Here is a 27,307-nt window from a genome sequence, read left to right as displayed (position 1 = left end):
TCACGTAAGGCATCTGAACTTTCACCCTTCGCACTGCATTGTGTGGACACTGCAAGCGAAGACTTCTTATTACGTTGATTGCGTGCTGTATATTTTTATTATTCGTATCTTTTTTATTGCTAAATTTAAGTAATGTTGTTAAGGATATTTTCGTTTTTAAATTGAGATTACTAGTTAACTTATTTGTTAACAAGAATAACGATCGACGTCTACGTAGAGCTGTCTTCATCATCCCTGCACGATGTTGCGTTCCAGCATGCAAATCCGATTACGATGGCACTAATGAATATGAATCAGTATTCAAATTTCCAAAAGATACAGTAAAACGGGATTTATGGATCAAAAACATTCCAAGGAAAAATTTTATTTCAAGTGATCGCAGCGTTGTCTGTGAAAAACATTTCGAAAAGATGATATTATTCGATATGATTATTTACCAACAAACGAAGGTACTTTTATTCAGATGTGTAGAGGGCATCCTAAATTAAATAATGATGCTTACCCATGCATTTTTTCTGGTTGTCCAAAATACTTATCTGAAAGTCCAACCCCTCAGAGGATGAGCAGGGAGGAAAAAAGAGCTAAGATGGAGAAGCATATTTTTAATGAATTTTTGAGAAAGGACAAAATAACATCATTTGAGGATTTTTCTTCTATATTACCAAATAAATTAAATATTTCAGATACTTCAAATATTATTTTACACAAATCTGCTGCTGGTATTTATATTTTATTGCTCAGTTTTCATTCATATCCTAAAATTGAGAAAAGTATCTTTGTATCGCTTCATATAGATACAGCAGTTTATCTAGGAGATAAAGTTGTTCCAGTTGAAAGTAAAGAATAACCAGTAAAGAAGTTGGACAGCATTCTTTACTGGTCAAACTTACCGAAATATATGTACAAAACATTAACATGTTTGATGTTCATGAAACTTGTTTAATGTGTGGAATTCCCTTTTCTAGCAGATTAAAAAAAATAATGAGTACCATTTCAAATATTTGTTTAAACAATTATACTAAAGTACTTTTTAAAAATAGTATACTAAATATGATGCAGTTTAAATATATTTTCAATAATGTATCTTTTACATTTAAATTTATTAATCCTTTTGCTGTTTCCTTATTATTTGATAATACTTCATAATTTTTCAAAATGAATTATCAATTGCGATTAATTATTGCTTCAGTATACTAGTACAACTTGCACAGTATTTGCTAATTAGACAGAAATGATGGTTTGTTCTATGTATAGTTGTTTTGAGGTTTTCGTTGGCAAATTTATTGATTTTACGCTTTTGTGAAACATTATATGGATGGCTTTTATTTGTAAATATATTATTTATTATGCATCTACGTATAATTAATAATGTAAATATTATTAAATGATGTAAATATTATTAAATGATGTAAATATTCTTATAATTATTGCTATAGATAACATATAAATATGTGAAAATTATTCGTTTTCTGTAATGTTGCAGCAAAATTGTAATTTATTTAATTTACAAAGTTTTGAGATTTAAATTTTTTCTGTGGCTTTTCTGTTCATTTTATTAGATAGTAATTTAAATGAATTAAAAATACATTTGCATAATGTTTGGAAGCTCTGAAATATTTATAGTTTTAAGGAAAAATTATTTTTTATGTCTTTTAATTTGCTAAATTATATTTACTTTTGTTACTGAATTATTTATGTTTCTAAATCTTTTCCTTCCTTTCATTCCTCTCCTTCTCAAACTGTAAAGACATTTTTATGTTAATAAATAACAGCCTTTTTATTTATTTATTTCAAAACTTTCTTTTTTGAGTGTATCCTAACAAATTATTACAAGACAGTGTAAAAAAAAAAAAAAAAAAAAAAAAAAAAAAAAAAAAAAAAAAATGCACAAGATAACCTAAAACATAGCATAGAAAATTTCGTGAATATTTCTTAAAAAATAATATTTATTAAGTTATTAATCTTAACTGCAAATGAATATACGACCTTCTATATACGTTTTCAAGTATCTGGAAATTTAATTATTATGCATTATTAAAAACAAAACACTCTAAACATCGAACGAAACGCTCGCATTCAAATCTGAAGCAAAGAAAGTCACGGAAGGATCGGACGCCTTTCGTGACGTCACTCGTAGCTAACCAGGCCATGTTATCTCGAAGGCTACGGTACTGGTCAGCACGCTGGGCGCGTATTCCAGAGGTCAGTGGTTCGGTTCCCGGCGAGGGCGTTGCTCATTTTTCATCACTCCTGCTTCCAAAAAATATCTTATATCTCTACAAATTAAGTTAAAAGCATTCGAGGAAATACGTTTAAATAAAGTGCAAGAAAAAGTGCGTATACTTAATAGGCCGTGCAAGGAAGTGATGTGTCTTGCACATCAGACTTTTATTGTCATTAAGGACCAGCTATATGAGAAGGTGGCATGGAGGTCCATGACAAAGCTGGGCCACTAGCTATCAATCGGATATGACCACTAAACACTGATAATTCAACCCAGATTAAAAATTTTGGGAAAAGTGCTCTCTACATGGGACTTTTTGCGGTTTTCCCATGTGTAACATGAATAGCAGCCAATTTCGTTTAGATAATCCTCCACAAAGGCATGTCTCTTCTCAGGCAGATAATCTTCTTGCGCTTTGTCCTGAGGTAATACATCTGTTACCGTGAAAGACCGAAATTGGAGAATGTCGACTTTCACCGGAGAATGTCAACATTCACCAAATGCGTCGGTGAAAGATGGAATATTGCATTACATTTTTGTACATTCCGACCCTCACCGGTGTATGTCGACAATCACAGATATGCTCTGGTGTAGGTCGAAAAGAGAGGAGTATGTGTACGTGTTGTCATTGCAAAAGGAAGTGTTCCACAAATAAATGCAGTTGTAAAAGGAAGGACCTCTTGTGCAATTCAAAGTGTCCTAATAGTTTAAGTTGTTGCAGTAAATAAGATTTGAATCACACAATTTAGTAAGTTTTTAACTTCTATTATTTTCCTATCTCATTTTGAATGTAGTGTGTGTTTTAAGTTCTTATAGTCTTAAGTTCTCATTTTAAGTCTCAAGTGCGTTTTTTCGAAACTGAATTACAGAGAAGAAAATATAATATTCTTTATATTTTCTTCTCTGTAATTCAGTTTCTGTAATTCAGGTTTTTTTCGGCCCAAGTCGTTCAGTTTATATGTTCAACATTCACCATTAGCACATGGTGAATGTCGACATTGACCGGTGTAAGTCAGAAATAAGAGTATTTGGAAAATATTTCGGACAAGCGACTATGTGAATGTTGACATTCACCGGTGAAAGTAGACATTCTCCAGATTTCGGTGTTTCACCGTAACACATCCAAATAACAGTCATGGAAAAGCTTTTATTACGTCATAAGAAAATCCCTACGGATAACACAAAATTTGGTGTCCGCCGATAACATCGCGGCAAAAATATCGCGGACGAAAACGTCGCGGAGAAAACAACGCAAGGCGAAAACGTTGCGCTTCAAAACATCGTGGGAGAAAACATCGCAGTTCTAAAACATCGTGGTACAAAACATCGTCGTCGAAAATAAAGCTGTTCAAAAACTTCGCAGTTTAAAAACAGCGTCGTCGAAAATATCGTGGTAAAAAATAAAGTATCTACGAATCATCGCATGACGATAACATCGCAGACATGCTTTTTTCAGGCTTTAATAACTGTAAATGGACATTCCCATAATGATTTGTGAGCGCAAAATGGAAAGAAGGATAATTTTTACTTTCATATTTTTTTATTAAATATTAAATTTTTGCTGAGAAAATAAGAAGGAAACTTAAGCATAGAAAATTAATGCAACTTATAGCACTTAATAGAATTTTAAACCGACATAATTAACTAACAAAGACCATTAATAAATCATTTTTATAAAGTTTTTACTGGTAATTTTTCATGAAAAGTATAATCTATAAGTTGCATTTAATTTTCTATGCTTAAGTTTCCTTCTTATTTTTTCAGCAAAAATTTATTAGTTAATAAAAAAAGTGAAAGTAAAAATTATCCTTCCTTACATCACTTGGGCTCACAAATCATTATGGGAATATCCATTTACAGTTATTAAAGCCTGAAAAGAGCATGTCTGCGATGTTATCGTCACGCGATGATTTGTAGATACTTTATTTTTTACCACGATATTTTCGACGGCGATGTTTTTAAACTGCGAAGTTTTTGAACCGCTTTATTTTCGACGACGATGTTTTGTACCACGATGTTTTAGAACTGCGATGTTTTCTCTTTGCGATGTTTTCTCCCACGATGTTTTGTAGCACGACGTTTTCGCCTTGCGTTGTTTTCTCAGCGACGTTTTCGTCCGCGATGTTTTTGCCGCGATGTTTTCGGCTGTAACCCAAAATTTCGGTTAATTGTAGCACTCTACTATAACAGTTTGCTTAATTAATGCAACATTAAATCTGGATTTAAATTTTTGGTTTTTATTCTCGCTAATTTCATTTTAATCAAACAAATTCTATGATGAGTATATTCTTTGTAGTACTAACTAAATTTATTTCTTAACTACTGATGAAATATATTTTATACTTTTCTTTTCAAAGAAGGGAATTCGATTGCAATGTCCTTCAAAATAAATTTTAGGAATATCAAAATGTGCCAAGAACAGTTACTTAACCCTGGGCATGCAATGGCTATATATACACATTCATACATTACCCCTTCATTCCCTAAATGTGAGAACAGTATGCCATCTCAGCATGAGTAATGGATGTTCTTTCACGATCATCAATCTTCTACGTTCATTACTTTCACGGTTACCGTTCTTAACTGCGACAGAATAATTATCGATTGCGTGATATAAGCTTGCAGTATTGCACCAGTTTAATGAAATTCCAAGTAGCTGGAAAGGAATCTCGATTTAATCAATTTCCTGTTATTTACTTCAGAGGAGACTAAATAATTTCATTGTGTTTAAATTGTCTGAAGGTAGTAAAAGAGACTTATTTAATTTTAATTTCTCGCTTCTCTGGACGAGCTTAAAACAGTTATTATAAACAATAGATATAGAATAAAACATACAAAACTAAAAAAATTAATTAAAAAAAATCTGAAAAGTTTCACTTTTAAAGAAGCGTTTTTTTAACGTTTTGTGTGTTACTTTTATTTATTAAATATCATGTTCTTTGCACTTAAACCATAAAATTCAGTTCAACAGCAATGTCGCAAAATAATTTTAAAATGAGCCTATCTTTAGAATTTCCGATACACAGTTCTGTGCGTTGGAGATAAAAAGGTTTTTTTTTCCTCCCGTACAGTGTTGCCATTGCTCGCTTTTAAATCCTTGAGTTTATTTCTCAAAAATTCGTTAAAGGTTTACAAAATATGAAATCGATTATAAACAAATTCCAAATTTCAAATTTGTACTTCCACATGCTTATATTCGCAGGAGGATTACGTCATTCAAAATTCGATGGCTCTAGGTACCGTTGTTTTATCACAATGTGAGAAATATATATACATTTATGCAGATTTTTCATTATTTAATTTCCTCAAATATAATGCAGGAGTCTAATACTTGGTGGCAACAGTTTGAAAACTGATTCGCGGTTTATAGTGATTCAACGCAAAATCGCAAAAACGAAAACAATTGTCCTTCAGGGACAAAGCCCTTTTTGGACTAAAATATCTGAAAGTTTTCAGATTTGCTATTACACCCCAAAAGGCGACTTTCTTTTAAAGTTTTTTATTACCTTTATTTATTATCTATTATTTATTATCGTTATTTATTATTTAAATATCACGTTCTTTGCACTTAAAACATCAAATTCAGTTCATCAGCAGTATCGCAAAATAATTTTCAAATGAGCATATCTTTAGAATCTCCGACACACAATCTCGCGCTCTGGTGATAAGAATGCTGTTTTTTGCTTACAGTGTTGCCATTACTGGATTTGAAATCGTTGAGTTTGTTAATAAAAAATTCGTGATTCTCTAGGTATCGTTGTTTTTTCACAGTGTGAGAAAGATGCATAGTCTTATGCAGATTCTTCATTATTTAATTTTCTGAAATATAATGCAGGGCTCTAATATTTGGTGTCAACAATTTAAAAAGTGTAACACCGTTTATAGTGAAGCAACGCAATATGCCAAAAAGAAATTAATAACCCTTATTGTCAAATTGGCCCTTTGGGCTAAAAATCTGAAAGGTTTCAGATTTTAACGCTTGTTCGAAAGGGTTTGTTAAGGTTTTTTACGCTCTCTCTCAGATCGCAGTTTACGAGTGTACAGTTGCTTTTATTCCTGCTAACCCCCTTTTTTTGTCTTTTTAGCTTTATTATTACGCATTGTTTTCCTCACATTTACGTCATATACAATTAAAGAACAAAATCGCAAAATATTTTATAGCAACATAGTAACATATGTTTAGAGTTTCCGAAGCAGTGTTAAGTTTTGACATATATTCTTTCTCTTTTTGTGCAGTCTTTTCTCAGTTTATAATATCAATGTTCAGTTTTTCGTAGTAAGAGGGCTTGTAAAACTTTTTATTATTAACTCTATGTATAAAAACTTTATTTATTAAATATCTCTTTTTTTGCGCTTACACCACGTAAAATTCCATTCAACAGCAAATTCACAAAATATTTAATAATAACATGCCTTTACAATTTCCGGTACACAGTCTCTCGCGCTGGAGATAAAAATGTTTTATTCCGTACTATGTCACTACTGCTGACTGTCAAATCTTTGAGTTTGTTAATCTAGAATTCATTAATGTTTTTCAAAATATGAAATAATAAACACAATATATAATATCCTTCTATGAAAATATGGAATATTTTTAATCAGATGGATCTTGAATTCAATGCATTTTTATTGCTTGTATTATTTTTATTATAAATGTAAGAAACGAATATTTTTAAAAACTGTGTCTATCTATTGCTTCGGAGCAGATTAGTTCTTTGATCGACAACGGTCAAATTCAGTTTGAAAGATAAATAGCTTACATTTTGCCGAATAGCAACAGACTCGAATGAAAAGTGAGATTATTAAAAGTGGCATTTATAGTGCCTCGATGAAAAGTGGCATTTATAGTGCCTCGATGCAAAATCTCGTTTCGAAACCATTAAAAGTTAACAATTAAAAATAAGGCTCTTTTTTAGTTTAATATGGTTTCCCCGTAGAAGGTTATGAATAGAGATGACCCAGGTGAAATGACAAAATGTTTAATGGGATATTAAATAAATATAAATTTAAATTAACATGAGAATGTTATATACCTTTTGTGCATTTCTAAAGTGAAAAAATATATCATGTGATGTATCACCATCTCACCGCGCTTTACAAAATATCAAAGCGCCGTGAGATGGCTTCCCCGCAAAGCAGTTTTAGGGTTGCCATAAAATGTCGAGAGTAGGCTTGCCACATTTGGCGAGAAATCGCCTATTTGGCGACATTTTGCGACAAAATTGGCGATATACCATTTACTGATGGAGAACCTTCTGGAACGAATTCTTACCGGCTTAGCCCAGATTGTTCTCGAACACAAGCCGAAAGCTATATATACCTTTCTGGCCCGCAGTCAGTCAGTATCGAGAGTGAGTGTCTCGCCTAGCGAGTTGATAGAGAGTGTGTCTCGTCAGAGTGCGAGTCAGTTAGTATCGAGAGTGTGACTCATCTAGTTAGTCCGTGCGGAGACGATCGAGTTGACAGCCAGCCAGGGAGTGCCGAGTGCATCGAGATAGTCTTTTAGTGTATCGCGGTTAGTGAATCGTCGAGAGAGCGTGTTGAGCTCCGGGAACGACTGAACCGAAGAGTCGGAAGCTGTGCTCGTGTGTCGTCGAGTGCATCGCGAGTTGTAGCATAGAGAGTCTCGAGAGTACGTGGAGTTCCGAGAACGACCGAGAAGAGTCGGGAGCCGTGCTCTGTGTGTCGTCGAGTGCATCGAGAGTTGTAGCGTGGAGAGTCTCGAGAGTACGTGGAGTTCCGAGAACGACCGAGCAGAGCCGGGAGCTGTACTCTGGTACTTTGCAGTGAAGCTCTCTCCACCGTGATAGCCTGATAACCTGAAGCCTGTGTCGCTGATCGTGTCAGCGTGTTTATAGTAGATCTTCGACGACTGTAAAACGTGACTTTGGAGCTGTCCTGACCAGTATTGGCTAAATAAAGTGTGTTTCGATACTTCATCAAGTGTCGTCGTTATTGACTCCAAATCCACACGAACCCCGTACGAACTGGTGTGATTAAAAAAAAAACGTAACAATGTAATGTAATTCTATAAAATTACGCGTGTATTGAATAATAATTAAAAATGGAGAATGAAAAAAAAAACATCAGCTTATTTCTTTTAGATCATCCTAGCTATATTTATGTAAATTCGGCGTCTAGGAGGATATCTAAGCTGACGATACATATCTGCGTGACTAATAAAGCAATTTATTTAGTTATTGGTGGAGATACATTAGTGACTATTTACATCAGTGACTATTTATAAATGAAAAAAAAAAAGAGTGATGACTGAGAGGTTACATCTTTGTTGTTTCATCTTAACGTCTTAGTCGAAAGCACGACCACCTTATCTTTCGTCGTCCATCTTTTTTCGATACAGTTAGTCGTGTTAAGTTGTCGCACTCCTGCTATTCCCATTTATATTATTTTTGGTACGTTATTCCAAGTTTCAATATATACAGGGTGGTCATAAAAACATCACGGTACCTGAATATCTAACAGTTTATCCTCGCAAGCAGTCGAAATGAAATTTCAGATACTCTTATTTGAAGGCAAGTTCTTGAAATTGTGATGGCTTAAAGCAAAACAGCACTCACAGTTACGGTTAGCATATTTCACAAGTGCACATCAGCGTAGCCACTGAGGGAGGGGTTTCGAATATGAACTAATGAGCTGCTGTTGCTCTTGTGACGCTAAATCTTCGTGCATGTGAGCATATGTTGTTTGCGTTTTAATTTGCATTTGTTTCGCAGTTATAAATATATGGCGTAATAGTAGAAATCTTGTAGTATTTTCGTTTTCCGATTTTAATTAATCGCTGATATTTCACTTTCGTGATTTTTATCACGCATTAATATTTGAATTGATGTTCACGGCATATTATGTGGATTAAGAGAATTCAAGTGTATATTTTTTTAATTGAGCTGAGAATGGCTGAAGGGTTACAATGAATCTTCTTATTTCAGTGCTTGCATTCTTTTGATTTTTAAAGTGTAAGAATCAGAATACATTGATCCATTGCTAACATTAAAAATTATATGTAAATAAATTGAATATATTCGTTGTGAAAAAGATAAATGTTTGATGAGTATTTCTTGTGTAGGTAGTGTATTTAAGAGTGAGCAGTTATTAAATGTGAAATTTAACACACTAAATGTATACGAGTGTAAATTAGTAAAAGTTCGCATTGAATAAAATTCTGCAATGGTTATTATTATAACACATCTTTTTCATATAGACTGCAATAAAAAGTCCTGACTTCTGTTTACATATATGACTGGTGAAAATATTTTTCTCATACGCATAGTTTTATGTAAAGATTGCATTTGGGCTCAGATGTTTATCACATATTTCTTTCTTCATCTTATTTACCACTTATTAAGTAATATTTCACATCGATATTTTTGCGAAGTATCCAACATGTGTTTGGATTTATTTCAACCAGGTAGTGAAATCTTCATAATTGCCTATATTTGATCTAACTTCGCAATGAAAAGTTTATTTTGTACAGAAAATTGCGTTGCAGAATATTTTCAACCATCTTGCTTAAATCTTAAAGCACGCGAAAGGTCATGTGACATGACAGAAATATTACCGGATCCTCATTGGTCCATCCTAGAAGCCACTCCCTCGGTGGCTACACAGATGTGCGCTTGTGAAATATGCTTACGGTTACGGTGAAACATTTTCGAAATTTTCGAATGACAGCATCCACATTTTCCTGCGCACATTGATTAGCGCATTGAAATATGGCGTAAATGGTGTTGGAATAATAAACATATGACGTAAATTGTCGGCATAAACATTTGCAAGCAAGAGTATTGTAAAGAACCAATGACAACAGAAGAGAGTACAGAGAGAAAAACTTTGATGGCAATTACAAGTTTCCAACAAGTGCAATGTTTCAAGACAGAGTAATCTCCCATAACTTTGCAGTTTCTTGGCCACCCTGATCCTCCGATCTCACACCGATGGATTTCTGATTCTGGGCTTGTCTCACATCTAAGGTGTGTACATCAAATCCACGAGATTTGTCAGGACTGAAAGGTGCCATAACATGTGAAGTTACACAGATTCCTCCTGCGATGTTACGCTCGCTATTTTTCTCAACAGTCTCCTGCATGCAAGCTCGATAGCCATGAAAGTGGAAAGTTATGGGAGATGACGCTATCTTGAAGGTTTGTACACGCTGAAAGTTTGTAATTTTAATGAAATTTTGTTTTTGCTTCTCCTATTTAGTGTTGTCATTGTCTTTTATAATTATCTTCTTGGCAAATGTTTTACACCAGCAATTTTCGTCATACGTAAATCGTTCCAAATCCATTTATGGCTTTTCAATGCGCGGATCAGTTTGCACATGAAAAAAACATGGGTGCTGCTATACGAAAATTTCGAAATGTTGTCGTATCCGTGAGAGCTCTATTGTTTTAAATCAGCCCAATCTCGAACTCAAACCTTCAGATAAAAATATCTGAAATTTGATTTTGATTGATTCAGTATATAGACCTCTTGGGGCTCATATATCGGGGAACCTGTTTTATGATCATCCTGTATCGACACTACTAATGTTAGTTTAAACATTGAGTGTTTTACGTTTCCCCTTTTTGTTGCCATTGAAGAAGTCCATGATAGTTATACAAATCTCTTTGTGTCGCAATTATCATTTGTTTATTTTTGTAACAAATTTTCTTTTTTGTGTAAAGACAACTGCATGTGAAGGCTGCACTCCGAAGCCTTATAGCACTCCGAAGAAGCTTAGGTTAGGCTATTCATTATGATAGGACACGAGGGCTGTCTACCTAGACGGAACGATGCCTTCGTGGAGGACTTTCTAAGAAAAATTAGCTAGTATTTATGTTACGTATGGAGGAAACACGAAAAGCAACCATGTAAACAACTCATTTGTCTGGAATGAAAAACCAGGTCGAACTACCAGTAATCAGCGACCTTAACGACTGGTGAGGCCCTACGAAGAAGGATTTGTTTTTTAAAAATTAAAAAAAAAAGATTCTGTGTCAAATGTATCAACGCGCCAAGAAAAGCGAGGATTCGTCAACTGGGGGCAATGCCTGCAGAAGCTTGCAAAACGTTCGCGGAAAAAAAATTGAATGAGAGCACAGTGTAGGGAAAAAAATCCATTTTTAAAACTTTTTTTAGAATAAAAGTTCTTTATTCTGTTGTCACGCAAAGAAATAGTCAAAAGTGATTCGGGAACTGCTTGCTAAGCTAGATATTTCCGTTTAAAATCTAATAACCTTCCCCCCCCCGATGTCAATATTTTTTTTTTACTTCGTACAAGGAAGTAAAAAAGACTGATAAATAAAAAGATAATTGATGATTTAAAAAATTACTGTTGAAGAAAAAATCCCTAATGAATAAAGGAAAGAAAAAATGATTGATGACTGTAAAAATAAGCCGATGAATAAAAAGGAATGAGGAATTAAAAATGACTAATGACGAAAAAACTGATGAATCGAAAATAAAAAATGGCTTACATAAACAAAAAGGACACATGAATTAAAAATAACTGATGAATTAAAACAAAAACAAAAACAGTCGAATATATCCGCGAAGTTCCATATATCAGATTTGTATATATTTGGGATTCGTTATAGCCGTAAAAAATAAAATTAAGTATATAATATATCGGATGGGACCGAAAGATTATTATTTTTTTTTATGTTTAGGCGTACGTTCTAAACGAAGTTCGCAATAAAATCATTCTGTTAAGTTTGGTCAGAAGTGGGTGGGGGAGGTGTTAAAATTGTGTAAAATTCTAAAATATTTTAAAATTTACTAAACATATAATTTAATGGGCAGAAATATAATATTACGAAATATGGTTCATAATATGAAATCAATTTACTTATATCTGAGGTGTTCGTATCCTCTAGGAGCCTCCGTCTTTAGCCACTTTCCGTACTTTAGTAGCTCTTCGTAACCGGGTCTGCGGAGAAAATACCCAGTTAATACCCTTTCATTTTTATCAAGCACCTCGCCAAATAGTACAGTGAAGTTGTGCTCATTGTGCTATTTGGCGAGATATTTGATAAATGTATTAATAAATGCAGCAATGAATGCCAAGTAGCGTTGTAATGATTACCCATTTTTATCAAGCATCTCACCAAACAGCACATTTAAGTTAAATAATTATTGCGCTATTTGGTAAGATATTTGATAAATATATTAATAAATAGAGCAATAAATGTCAATAGCGCAATGATGATCTCTCATTTTTGTCAAGCACCTCGCCAAATAGTACAGTGAATTTAAATAATAATTGTGCTATTTGGCGAGATATTTGATAAACGTATTAATTGCCAAGTACCGCTGTAATGAGTACCCATTTTTATCAAGCATCTCACCAAATAGCACATTTAAGTTAAATAATTATTGCGCTATTTGGTAAGATATTTGATAAATATATTAATAAATAGAGCAATGAATGCCAATAGCGCAATGATGATCACTCATTTTTGTCAAGCACCTCGCCAAATTTTAAAATCTAATAACTAATCTAATAATCTAATAAAGTTAGATAATCATTGTGTTATTTGGCGAGATATTTGAAAACTGTATTATTAAATAGAGCAACGAATGCCAACTAGCGCAATTATGATTATTAATTTTTATCTAGCATCTCGCCAAACAGCAGAGTGAAGCTAAATAGTAGTCATTGCGCTATTTGGCGAGATGTTTGACAAACGTATTATTAATGAGAGAAATGAACGCCAAGCATACGCAATAATCATTACCCAATTTTATCAGGCGTATCGCCAAATAACACATGAAGCCAAATACTCATTGCGCTATTTGGCGGGATATTTGATGAATGCATTATTAAATAAAGCAATACATGCCAAAAGAGCTCAATAATCATTGCTCATTTTTATTACGCTTCTCTCCAAATAGCACAGTGAAGCTAAATAGTCATTATCTATTTGGCGAGATATTTGATAAATGTACGAGTATCATTAAATAGAGCAATGAGTACCAAGCATTGGCAGTGATGATTATTGAATTAAGTATTAGCAGACTCAGGTAAAAGAACAACAGCAACAAAAATAAATAAATAAGAGCGGGACTCACGAAATTCATTAAAGAAACTAACTGCAGCAATTGCCTAAGTTTTATTTTAATTAATTAATACCTTATTTCTTACGTTAAATCTGTCCTGCGGCCTTGTGATAGTGATGAATAATACAATAGTAGTAAATGATACAATAATTTTGTAGTTGCATGCATTTCCTGCTGTCAGGTAACATCTAAGTTTCAAAGCTTCCCGCTTCCCAAATATTTCTAAATTACATACAGGATGTTTCAGAACTATTGTTGAGAAATATGCATGGAGGGCGAGATAACAGGCAACAATCACATAGGAAAATAAGGTCGCATTAGCTACCTCGTCGCTTTACACTTTCACAGAGACAGAGACAGAAAGATGCAGGACAGGTCTCAAAGAATAATGATTTATTAGAAAAAGAAGAGTATTATTTGAAATGAAACTGTTGCGGCTTGGAAGTGTTGTAAACGCCTCGCAACGACGACGCATCGTTCGACGAACGTTTGTAAGAATATGCAACAACACCCACTTGCAGCAACCATGCGTATTACTAGGTCTACTCCTGATTTCACAAGAGTTTCATATACTAAGCCTTTTCATGTAGCTCAAAATATTCTGCTAATAAATCCTCATTATTTATGACCTGCGTTTCATCTTTTTGTCTTTGTCTTTGTGGGCGTGTAGCGCGTATGTTTTTGTATGATTATTACCTTTTATCATATTCGTGACCTCCATATATATATGGAGGTCAGATTAGCACTGTTTAATTTTTATACAAATAGTTTTGAATTAACATTCATGAAAGCGAAGGTGTCGGGGGACATTTACTCAAGTATTTTTTAAAATTTACTACATAAATTGCTTTTCACTCAAAATTTGTATTAGCGAAAATACCTTATTCAGAATGAGTTCTTTGGTTCTTAATCCCATCACTTCACGGAACTATTTGGCCTACTTGATTTGCCAATTTGGCATAACCATTCTTACTTGAGTAAAAGACGAAACAGCTTCGTATTTATTAATTATTGTTCATTGAACGGGAGTTGGTTTGTTCCCCTTGAAAAGTCAACTAATTTCCGATCAACAGCGATAATTACTTGCTTTTAATTTAATTTCTTTTTCAAAGTTTGAAATTTCGTTATTCATGATTTAATTCAAGTCCCCGTAAAACATTTTTAATATTTTACATACAAATTATTTTAAAACAAAATTTTCGGAATTAAACTTCCTACATATGGGTTCACTCATTTTTGGTACTTCTACCAAATTTATATTAGGAGATAATATAATCAATATTTCTTTAGTAAATAAATTATTATTACATTACTTTGCAGCTATTGCGCAAGTATTAGAAAAACTTGTTTTCGAACTAAGCGAATTTAAGATCATACAACATTATATATATATATTATATATATATATAGAATTGAGACTATTAAAATTTCCAAGACACTTTGTCTAAATTAAAAAAAAAAAATTAGCGAAAAAGTTTCAGTTGTCTGTTTCGCCGAAACGCGTAATGGGGTTAGCTTGATTCGACGTTCAAATAAATGAAATTTCCCTTGAAAAGCCTGTTTGGAAGTCGAATTGGGCTAATTTACCATTTTCCGCTTACTTTTTAACTTTTTCTGTTTTTTAATTTTATTAATGTTTTACATGTCTAATGATTTGATTTTCATGTGTATTAATTTTTTGAAAACGTGTTAAACCTTTTGGAGCAGCAGCTCTTGGTAACTTTTAGGCGAGCTTACTACAATTTATATATATATATATATATATATATATTAGAAGAAAAGTTTTAAGAACAATACAAAAAATACCAATTTTGGTCAAAATTTTTTGCGCATTGTGCTGCAAAATTAAGGAACTGAGAAGATAATTTGTAGTAAGCTCGCCTAAAAGTTACCAAAAGCTGTGGCTCTAAAAAAAACTCCAACATAAGCATATTCAGTAGTTATGAAAAGTGTGGAAATGGAAAAAAAATGTATATTTACAAGTTCGATTAATAAAAGCTATATGCTAAGTATTTTCGGAAATTTTAACACTGTATTTAAAAAAACAAATCAATTGAATGAGGTAATATAATAGGCTATATGCGAAATAAAAAGTAAATTAAAAACACAGTAAAATACTAATCGATTGAACAAAGTAAATGGCAAAAAATATATTATAATTAAAAAGCGGAAAATGGTTAATTAGCCCAATTCGAGGTCCATTTTGGCTTTTCAAGGGAAATTTCTCAATGAACATCGAACCAAGCTGACCCCATTACGCGTTTCGCCGAAACAGACAACTGAAACTTTGCGCTACAAAATTATACATCTTAAAAATAGTTCTGAAACAGATTGTATAGCTGTAAAGCAATTTGAAAAACTCGTAGATAGACTTCTGACAGTATTTTTGAAATACGCACCTTATATCTTCAAAAAATTTTAAAAATATTTATTTAAAACAAAATATTTGTATAAATGAAACTACAGATTAAATGTAGGTAATTTAGAGGTTAACGGTATTTCAGTTTCTATCGAAATGTTTATTAGACTGTCCATAAGCCATTTCAACATTTTTCTAAAAATTCCCGTAGCTATGCAGCTATAATACCGCAGACTATAGGAATCTTATTAATATAATATTATCATCTGGCAGCTTCAGAGCTTATGACCAGGGCTGGGTTAACCAGTAAGCAATGTAAGCATATGCTTAGGGCATCAAGGAAAGTAGGCACCACAAAAAGTTCCCTAGGTATTCTATAAAAGAGGCACCAAAAAATTTCGGTACAGTCTCTCTATCACAAGAAAAGCTTTCGCCAGTTAGTCCGCAGCTGTCTGTTGCCATAGAAACAAGCCTTGACCCATTTTCCGTAGGGGTGTCTTGAAGATGAATGATAAACTCTTTTACCCTGCCAACATTCGCCAAAAAGGAAATAACAATAAAGCAACTCTTGGTTCTCCCCTATTTGAAATATACTAGCCCTGTTGCTATAACGACTGCAACCCGCCAGACACTGTGGCGGGAGCTCTTCTTCTCGTAAACAGACATCTGTATTATCGCAACCACCTTAGAAGATATCGCCAAAGTTTCAGATTACGCCAAACTGGTAACCACGCGCATGACAATTATTTATATTCAGTTCCCAATGTCGCCATTCTAGTATGTGTTCTTTTTGTTAAATTCGAAGCTTCTTATACTATTATATAGGTTAATATATTATTACGTTTTATTTATTATATGTATAAATTAGGCCTAAATTGTAGTAAACAAATTTGCTAAAGCCTCTCCTGGCACTGTAATCTTTTCTTATGAAACTGGTCAATAAACGGGGGCATATGTCTGTTAACTTCTCTTAGACACCATGCCCCTCTCGGGAATCTACGCAGAGCGCTCTGTGAAGTACTGGCTAGGATCTGTACCTAAGCAGTCTCGGCTATGGGGGAATATAATTTATGAACATGGCGGTTCCCATGGTCCATGGGGTGGAGCTCGTCTTCACTCGTCATGGGCTGGGAGGCGTAAGTCCCCAGTATCTAGGGTATCAGTAGCCGAATAGTAGCCTTTTTGTGGGAACGGGGGGGGGAATTTCAGAAAACGTTCCATCTCTGCGAGAAGTATTCTGTTCTTATATTTTTTTTGGGGGGGGGAACCCTTCTAATCCCCCATAGAAATTTTTTTTTTTAAATTTTAGACGTTTTTCTAATGTTCTCAAATTTTTTTCAATTTTTTTTTCAAAATTAATCGTTTTTTTTTTGTTCTATTTGAGATTTCAGTCATGGCATATGTAGATGGATTGAGGAGACAGCGAAAAGGTTTTTTTGAAGACGCTTTAAAAATTAGTTTTTTAACAGGATAAGCGTATTCAATTAAATTTGGATTATGCTGGAAAAATACATTGTAATACAGCTGAGAACTTATGAAATAAAAAAATTACACCTAAATTCCTAGAACTGTGACAACATCCTACATGTATTTATAATGATGCTTTTAGATTTACATTCCTACGATATGAAGAAACAAAAACATTGCATTTAGTTCTTTTTTTTTTATACCTGTTCATGTAGATACAGTGGCCGCATTTTATCATATTTATAAGCACTTTCATGAATATTAACGTAAAGAGATTGTAGAAAAATGCCTTGTAGGAGGTGTCTTCAGTTGCGTCACATTTGGAAGCGAGAAAAACAATTATTTCAAGCGACATTTACCTTCAGACTCAACCTTAAGTATCACTGAAAACCTACACTTAACATAATGAGATTCTAACACTCACTTCGTGTATGTTGCCAATTGGCGAATAAAAAAAAGATATGAAAAGAAAATGGTGCTAGAAATGTCTCTTTAGCCGATGAATACAATAGCTGATCTTCTAGGTGGCGCTGCAGCGCTTGTTTCAATGTCGCTTGTTTATTCGATTTCAAATCGTCTGATTATATACTCTGCAGATTTTGGATGCATTTCGTAGTCTTAAATTTTCCGCTTGGGGCACTATGAAGAAAATATAAAAAGAATTGACGTTTTGCACTTGTGAAATCCTTTTTACAATTGCTTTTCTCAGGACAAAGAATTTCTTTATTTCGTATGGTTGAGGGACTCAACATAAGCATTTTGAGTAGTTGCAATGTAAAAATAAATCTGAGAAACCTCTGTTGGAAGTTTTTTGTTTCCATAGCAACAGTCCATTACGAGTTACATTTATTCACCACTTTGTTTACAATGATTTATATACAGCGGCTAAGAAACAAGTTTTATTTATTTGTTTCTTTTGTTTATAGGTTCTATTTTATTTATTTATTATTTATTTAACTTTTTAACATGCGTAAAATGTAGATCCCAAAAGAATCTGCTTAAGAAAGAATTTTGTTTTATCACTACATGTCTTCCCGAAGTGGCATCACTTTTGGAAAGAAGGAAAATGGCGAAAACTTGAGGGAATTAAATGTTACGTTTCTTACTGGCAAGAAGTAAATCTTTGACAAATGTGAACCACAAGCTTCAATTTAACGTTCGTTATTCAAGTATTTGACACGAAGTATGAGAATAATAATTACCATGCAATAATGACTAAATGCTAACCTTAAAATACTTATTTTGTCAGTTAAAAAACTGGTAGGGTGTTAAAATAATTCTGAAATTGTAATACATTTGTTCAGATTTTTCTTTATATCATATTTATAGTATCTATAATTTTAGCATCAGCAAGGTTAGTTACGCTCTTACGGTAAAGTTACCTTACGGTCATGTTACTTATCAGAAGTTTTTGAAAAGCGCATCTCAATTTAATACGTTATATATCTATTTAAAATAAGGGGAAAAAAAACAATCTTAAATTGGCAAAAATTTTCAATAAAACGCAGTTCATTTCGAGGGCGATCAAACATAGGTCCCGCTTTTTCAGGAGCAGAAGCGTTTTGCCAAAATTTTATGTGTCGATGCTTGTAGCAACGCTGCGCTAGTTTGTTCATAAAATTCAGACATGTTTCTGAAGCATGGGGTTTCATGTAGATTTTTAGTTCTTCTGACTGTGGATTTAGGTAGTGTAAATTATAGTTATACAATTTTATATACGGCCGCCCAGAGGTCAAAGTGGTTGGTGACTATAACTGAGAACCTGGGTTCGAATCCCAGAGTAGGCGTGGCTTTGATTTGTCCGTCCCTGCCGAGAGATTATCTTAGACTCTATAATTGACCGAGCTATTGCGAAGAGCAATGTTGCCGGTTCCAGAATTAAAGCCCAAGGCCACTTGACATAAAGAAATCCGGACGTGGAGAAAAACTCAGATGAGAAAACGGATATAAGGGGAAGAAGAGAAGTACCAAAAGGAGCAAGACAATCCAATCGGACAAGTTCGCAAAACGTGACGAGCGATCGTAACTTTCAAGGAGGACCCAAGACAATGTAAATCAATGACAACAATATGAGAAGATACACTACAGCAATAGTTCCAATGACAAATTCAAATACAACTAAATAACCTCAATCAATAGTGCTAAATACATCACAATACAATACAACACAATTTTAATACAACTGTTCAACGCAATACACTACAGCAACTCAACAACAACCTAAGCAACCTATTTACAACACTACTATATCATCACAATGCGAAAAATCTCACAGCATTAGTTTTATCAATCTCCAAGAATCATATTCAAGCAACAGAAGAACTTCAATCAAAATCAGATGCATTGGAAGTATAAACAGCTAGCAATTCAGGAGCTAAGTGAAAAAGTTGTCGTCTCTTCCCATGAAGGTGTGAGCTGCAAGTGGTCTGATGCTTCTATCTTCGAAGAGAATTTTATAATTAAAGTGAGAGATTACCTATTAGATGCCTCCATAATAAAGAGATCACTCTTCCGCGCTTAGTAGTGGCCAATGCTTATAAACAACTACAGCCCGCCATTGGAAATAAAAGTTGTATACATTTGAAAAAAGCACCACAGAATTGGGCGGAATGGTTAAAACAACTTATCTGCTCTTTTCAGTTCAATGTGTATACGAGCCAGTTTCCCTTAGAAAGTCCTCCACGAAGGCATCCCTCCCCTTAGGCAGATAGCCCTAGTGTGCTTTGCCATAATTAAATACACCTACACCTACACCTTTTCAGTTCAAAAGTATTTGATAGTACAAGAACTATGTGAATGTAATAAATATCTGGACGGTGTTTCCTATTTCATGAAAATTTATATTCGATCTCGCGAAATTAATGTTAATACTATCACATGGGAATCCATGTGAGTTGTGCGGAATGATCATGTTTTTGAATAACTCCTCGGAAGACTGCCGAAAGTTTTCCAATACGAATTTGCTGAAACCTTTAGCGAAACATCTTTATTTTCCACAAAGTTTCAGAACCTGCACGAAATTGGTTGGATTATCTTTCAAGATAATGTTTTTATGCTTCCTGTTTCACTTATCCAGCAAATTTTTGAATATTTAGACATCGAAATTATCATGCATCCACCTGATCTGGCATTTTATGATTTCCGCTCAGTTCTTGAAGCCAAAATGATAACTTCAGCGTAGTCTTTTGTGCAAATTAGATTAATGCTGCTTGGGATTTCAGAAAACAATGCTGAAGAAGAGTTCTGAAGACGCCTTCTAAAAATGAGTGGGAACATGTGTTCAAGTACAGTAGAACTCCAGTTATCCCAATCGAATTTACCCTATTCGAATAATTGTTTTTTTTTTTTTTTTCCCGAAGAAAGGAATTACATACACTTACTAGTTAATTACTGCATATATTACTGCATGTACTGTATGTTGAAATGGGAGAAAACTATTTTTAAAGAAAAAGAAGTTATAATTAGATGAAATGAAATAGCAACACTTTTATGTACATGTTATATAGCGTACTGTCCAGTACTTACAGGTGTTGAAAGTCATTGCTTGGTGAACATCTCGGTCAAAGTAAGCTGTTTTTTTGACATCGTGTCTACACTCAAAATTTCTTAACCATCCGTTACTTGCTTTTAAAGGATGAATAAGCAAGCTTCTAAGCTAGGATCTTAGCTTTTTTGTAAAGAATCGGACCCGAAATTGGATTTCCCATAGAACGTTGCTGAAAATAACCACTTGAAAACGACATCTTCTAAATTTTTGTTTGCTGCTGCCTTCATTGATTTTCCTGAAAAACTTCCGTCTTCGTTTTCAAGCAGTAATGCGAAGTTTAAAAGTGTAGGTTCAATGTCTGAAATCGTTGATTATCCAACACTACGTTTCCGTCTGAATTTTTTCTTAAATTCTCAAAGCGATTTGGATAGTCGGCATTCGAATAATTGGAGTTGTACTATATTTCGAAAGCTATTGCGTTTTCAGAGTCCACCGCTGTTATATAAGGCAAACCAGCTAAGTTCGACAGTGCCAATAATTACTTAAATAGTTGGTTGATTTCTAAAAAGAGGAAGCCTTTCTACAGCGGATTTCATTAAAATGGCGCATACGTCTTGATGAGATGGTGGACCACTTAACAATAAAAGGTCCAAAATAACTCAGTGTACCGTATGTAATAACGCTTCTCAGAAAACGTCATTTAATGCGATTGCAAGAGGATAAAAGTTCACGAGTCAACGAGGATAAAAGTTAAAAATATCAAACGAGTAAAGTAAACGAGTCAAACGAATAAAGTCAACGAGTCAATGAGTCAAAAAAGTAAAGCCAACGAGTCAATGAGTCAAAAAAGTAAAGCCAACGAGTCAAGCGAATAAAGTCAACGAGTTAATGAGCCAAAAAAGTAAAGCCAACGAGTCAAACGAATAAAGTCAACGAGTCAAAAAAGTAAAGCCAACGAGTCAAACGAGTAAAATCAACGAATATAAACGTTATTTTATTTGTGATCTCCAAAATCTAATTAAAGCTAAGGGGTTGGAGCATGGGTCTTGATGCCTTACCACATTATCCTCCAGATTGTAACAGTTGATTCCAAACCGACTGTCGGACATGACTGTTTGGCTAGCCGCCTGAATATTATTGGAATTTTCCACAACCCAAAATTTTCCCCAACTCTGTGGCATCTTGTTGTAATAAAAATGATGTGCCAAATGTGATGATAGAAGTGTGTGGTCTAAAACTAATATAAAATTAAAGTAACTTACCCTCAAAGGATGACACTTCAAATAATGTAAATTACGAGAAATTTATTATATCTTGATATCGTGAAATTTTAAATTAATACCAGCATAAATCAAGAAAACATCGCCAGACAGAAGATAATAGACCGTGATCATACAGCTGCAATAAGTATCAGTCCTACCATTTTGAATCCTAACCTTATTCAAGAAATGCATAATATTCCAATCAAAGTAAATCTCAGTTCATCTTCGTTAAACAAAGTTTCATCATAAAAAATATCAAATTTTATAACGGAGGAAATTGAGTTGACTGGTTATTGCAATATATTTTTGAAGAAGCACAAGGCGGACATTCATATCATCCTGAAAGTGGAACAAGTGCACATGAAGTTCTTTCGAGGATATTTCAATTCCAATATATTTTTGAAGAGTCGTAGAACTTCGTTAATTTACTGAAGGAGTCAGCACCTAGATAATTTTAGTTGAATCTTCAGTACCAATTTCTTTACTCGGCGAAATACATTACTCTACACATAATATGGATATAGCAGTCAAAACAGAACAAAAAAAACAAAAAAAAAAAAAAAAAAAAAAAGCAAACAAACATGGCGCACACGTCAGCCGGGGTGCGTAATGGCAGACCGCACATTGAGTTGAACAGTGTTAAACGAATGTCGCATACTGCGCATGCCCAGAAAACAATTTGGCGTAATTACTATGTTGGCGCGATTTGAAAAGAAGATAAGTACGGTATATGGTAGATGTATCGCCATCTAATTGTAAACAAATCTGGGGTTTAAATCTTCGTAGATGTAAATGTAAATTAATTACCGTGTTAAAATACTATTTTTTGCTGTACTGCTCAAACAACTAGAAAGCAGAAATTAGTGCGAAGTAATGTGAAGCAGTGTTTACATTCAAAATGTAAAATATAATCCTTATGAAATTCTGCACATTCCTCTGGAACTGTACCAATTTTCGTTCAGAAAAAGACTGAAATTTAGGATATATTAGTTGAAAATTTATTCATTATACTTTTAAGCAATAAAAACAATTCAGGATTTACCATACGTTCCATCCGTACATACATAAAGAAACACTGAGGAATATTAATTCAGAAGTCAAACAACAAAAATCAGCGTTATACCTACAAAATTTTCACAGGACTAGTTTCGATGGTTTTACCGAACCATCATCTTCAGCTGCAAAACCGCAAATGAACAAGATAGGAAATAATGATTAGATAAGATAAGAAAGCCTGGACAAGAATAAGCAAGTGGCGCCATCTGTTGGCGAAACCAGAACTAAAACATAATTTCTCTAAAAGCCGAAGGCAAATTTGGATTGGAATTAGGATCGTTAACTAGAACAGAAAGATTTTTATGAATGTGAAATGCCTCTAGAAAATCCAGTTCTCCAATGGAAGATGTTTTTTGAATAATTTTCGCAGCAGAAAAATTGAAAGTGTGATTTTCGGACCAACAATGTTGAGCAACAGAAGACTTCTGTGTTTCCTTTTTTCTAACATATGCCTCATGTTCTTTGACGCAAAATTTTAAGGCTCTCCTAGTTTGGCCAATGTAAATTAAACCACACTGGCAAGGAATCCTATAAATACCCCAGGAATTCATATCCGGAATGGGGTCCTTGAGTATAGAAGTTGGAATTTTATTGATGGGAGAATAAACAACCCGAAAGTTAAACTTCTGCAAAATATGTGCAACTTTATAGCTAATTGATGGAAAGAAGGGAATGACAACAGAATTTTTATAATCTCCTAAAATAAGAGTGTGGCTTTTAGTGTGTTGAGATGAGAATTTTTTAACTGCTTGATTAATAATGTTGGGTGAAAAGCCCTTGTCAATAGCTATTGCTTTTAAATAATTTAGTTCTTCATCAAGGGCTAGTTTGGAGGAGCAAACTTGAAGAGCACGGAAAACATAGGAATAAAATGAAGCTAACTTTTGTTTAGTCGGATGACATGATTTAAAGTGTGGTGGAAGGCAAACCGATGAAGGTTTACGGTAAACTGTAGTACTGAAGTTGGATGTGTTACGTGTGACCAGAATGTCGAGAAACGGAAGAGAATTGCAAGTCTCAAGTTCAAAAGTGAACTGAATAGCAGGAGCAATAGAATTCATTGTTGAAAGAACTTTATTTAAATCACCTTTATTACCTTCAAACAGGGTAAAAGTATCGTCTACGTAGCGGAACCATGCCGGGAAGTTTAAAGTTTCAAACAATTTTGATTCATAATAATGCATGTAGATATCAGCCAGGATGGGACTGAGGGGGCTTCCCATGGCTAATCCCTCAGTTTGCTTGTAATATTTATTTTGGAAAACAAAATGTGTTTGTTTCAAACAGAGTTGAGTGAGAGAAATTAGCTCATCAATTTCGATGCAAGAGAAATGAAATTCGCGAAGTCTGGTTTCTAGACATCTTAATGCACCCTCCACTGGGACATTGGTGAATAATGATTTTACATCAAAAGAAACCATGAGTAAATTACTAGGAGAAATGTTTTTAACCTTTTTTACAAACTCTATTGAATTTTTTATGGTGTAAATGTTATTGTCTAAGAGAGTGGAAAATCTAGAAACTAAATATTTAGCTAAAGGATACGAGGCACTACCTAAATTTGATACAATAGGGCGGAAAGGAATACCACTTTTATGAATTTTGGGAAGAGCATATAATCTGGCACAATTCGCAACAGATGGGATAAGCGAATGTTTTAAGTTGCTTGAAATGATTTGCGAAGATTTGATCGCAGTTTTTATTTTGGATAAGTCCGAAGGTGAAGGATCTTTAGGGATCGGATTATATGGTCCTTCGTTTAAGAGTTTAGTGACACCATCGATGTAAGTGTTCTTATCCATGACGACTATCTGGCCACCTTTGTCAGCCTTTGAAATGATAATATCCGGGTTAGAATGAATTTCGCGCATTGTAGCTCTTTCTCTCGCAGTTAGATTTGGTTTCAAAGGTTTATTATTGAATTTCACATTATGAGCGATAAGATGCCTAATCATTTCTTTCTGTGAATCTGAAACTTTACTGAACTTGAAAGCTTTTTCGATAGGAGCCAAAATCTTTGGAATCGAGGGTTTACAGGTTTGTGAGAAGTTAAAATTATATTTTAGAATTCTCTCTTGTTCTTCTGAAAGACTAACATTAGAAATATTAACTATTGGCTTGATGTTTACAATGGGAAGATTTTTTGAACTACTTGAACTGGAAGACCGTAAAAGAAGTTTTTCGAATTTAACTGCAAGGGTGTTTTTATGAAGGTTAACTGCATTCTCCGTTCTAGACCAAGACTTTTGTTCAAGGGCAGTGAATTTTGGATATGATTTAGCGAGTTCCAGATGAAGCTTATAGAGTTCATGTTCAATTTTGGACAATTGTTGACGTGTATCCCTTATCACGGACCGAAGTAAGGCAAGCTTGCAATTTAACAGAATTCTTGAAACGCGACTCGAAGGTTTTTGATTAGATTTGATTTGAATAAAATTAGGGATGAATTTTTTACATTTACATTTAAGTAAAAAGTCAAGATGATTCAGGAATTTTTGCCGTTTCAGGCGTAATTTAGTGAAACGATTAACGGATGAAGGCATGATAAACAATGCAGAAAATCAAACCAAATTAACTGAGCAAAAAAAAAAAAAAAAAAAAAAAAAAAAAAAAAAAAAATTTGTAGGTATAACGCTGATTTTTGTTGTTTGACTTCTGAATTAGTATTTATTCGGCGTGTTATTGTGTCTTAACTGAGTAATATAACAAGTGCTTGCAAATAACACTTAAGAAATTTTACAATTCTTTAATGCTAATTATTAAATTCTTTGAAATGAGAAAATAAAAGCGCGAATATACGCTAACAAACTAAGCGAGATACTCCAGTTTACAATTACTGAATTATAACATGTAAACAAATTACATTTAAATAACGAATTATTACGAACATATGTTAACAAATATTAAATGCACCGTTATTGACGAATTAAAATGAAACATATATTAGAAAAATAAGCAAGTGCAATCGGCATGTACGTTAAAATAACTAATAAGCAAAGTTCCACAACATTGCAATTTTAAACATCACTCGAACACACTCGACAGCCATGGAGATCACGAATAAGCTAACGTAGGGTTGCTTAGTAGCCAATATTTCTCCCCGCGCCAAAGGTACACCATCAAGCATGCGCAGTAAGCGAAATTCGCTTAACACTGTTCAACTCAATGTGCGGTCTGCCATTGCGCAGCCGGGTCAAGCCAGTCAGAAGAACGACCTACACCTTCGGAGCCCAACAGCAGTAGAAGGAGAAACCGGTTGTAGTCGTCAATCTCGCTCTGTTATTGAGCGGTCGCAGTGAACAGACTCGATGTTGAATAAATGTGGAGGCTTGCCTGCACACTTGTCTCCATGGTTGGAAATCACTTCTGTGTCTGTTCTTACACGACATGAGACTGGATAGCTTTGTAGTATTTTAACACTTTGTGCTTGTTTTTTCTAAGTTCTGTTCCTCTGCTTGTACGTCTATAGCTTATTTCTATTATATTTTTATTTTATCGCTTAGATTTTAATGCAATAGATATGAAAACACATCGAAAGCATGTAACAGCCTTAATTGCATTACATTTCTACCCAAAGTAAAAAAAAAAAAAAAAAAAAAGATCTTGGCACATTTGGAATGTGGAATGACCTACGTCAGATTTTTTCTTCAGATATTTACTTCAGAAAACATTATTTACAGTTCCAGAATGCATTTGGCGGGAAACCTCATTTGTAGTTTCTATTCAATGCAAAAAAGAAGCCCAGTTTCTAAGACAGGTAAAGATATCAGCTTTTGTTCACGACACCGCAGGCAATCTGTCCGCGGTGTTACGGCGACAGTTACGGTCAGCGGGGTACAGCTATTTCCTGGAGTAAATGTCCCCACGTGCCGTAATGCAGGATATTATTTCAGATTGGAAAGGAAAAAGAGCGAATGAAAGACGACAGTCATATGACGAATGATTCACTGTTGTTACTCTTCAGGAGGTTCGCTAAACTTTTGATGCAAAGGATCCCACTTTTTCAAATAAGTAATGGCATCAAGAAGTTATTTTAATACTCTTTTAAAACAGATGTATTTTCCTCCATGGATTTTTCTAATTAGCCTAAAAGGACATTAATCCCGAAAGGGAAATTAGTGTCAAAACAGGCATTTTATGTCGAAACACTTAAATGCTTTCTTTCACTTAGCCACCAAATATTATCCCTCTGTATTATATTTAAAGAAATTAAATAATGAAGAATTTGCATGAATATATGTATCTTTCTCTGAAAAAATCTGATGTGTACACCACGTGACTTCCTTGTACGGAATATTAAATTATACGCACTTTTTCTTGCATTTTATTTAAATTTATTAGATTGAATTAAACCTACTTCGCCGACAGCGCATAAACCACAATAGAATAAATGC

At 33.9% G+C, this 27,307-nt stretch overlaps 1 protein-coding gene across 2 annotated transcripts in view; it reads right to left on the bottom strand.

Annotated features, from left to right (window-relative positions):
* The window catches only part of LOC118194099 (extracellular serine/threonine protein CG31145-like), a 165,974-nt gene that overhangs the window by 59,400 nt on the left and 79,267 nt on the right, over positions 1-27,307 (bottom strand). The window contains exon 2 of one of the 2 annotated variants that reach the window (XM_085827310.1): positions 12,072-12,152. The exons of the other annotated variant lie outside the window; for it this stretch is intronic. Coding sequence (XP_085683436.1) covers positions 12,072-12,152 — 81 coding nt within the window. The remainder of the gene's footprint in view (positions 1-12,071; positions 12,153-27,307) is intronic. 2 annotated transcript variants of the gene reach the window in all.

This window comes from Stegodyphus dumicola, chromosome 11 (assembly GCF_044657685.1).
Source record: "Stegodyphus dumicola isolate Sdum_Otavi_A_Nest chromosome 11, ASM4465768v1".
Lineage (NCBI taxonomy): Eukaryota > Metazoa > Arthropoda > Arachnida > Araneae > Eresidae > Stegodyphus > Stegodyphus dumicola.
This window is presented reverse-complemented; position numbering and strand designations above follow the sequence as displayed.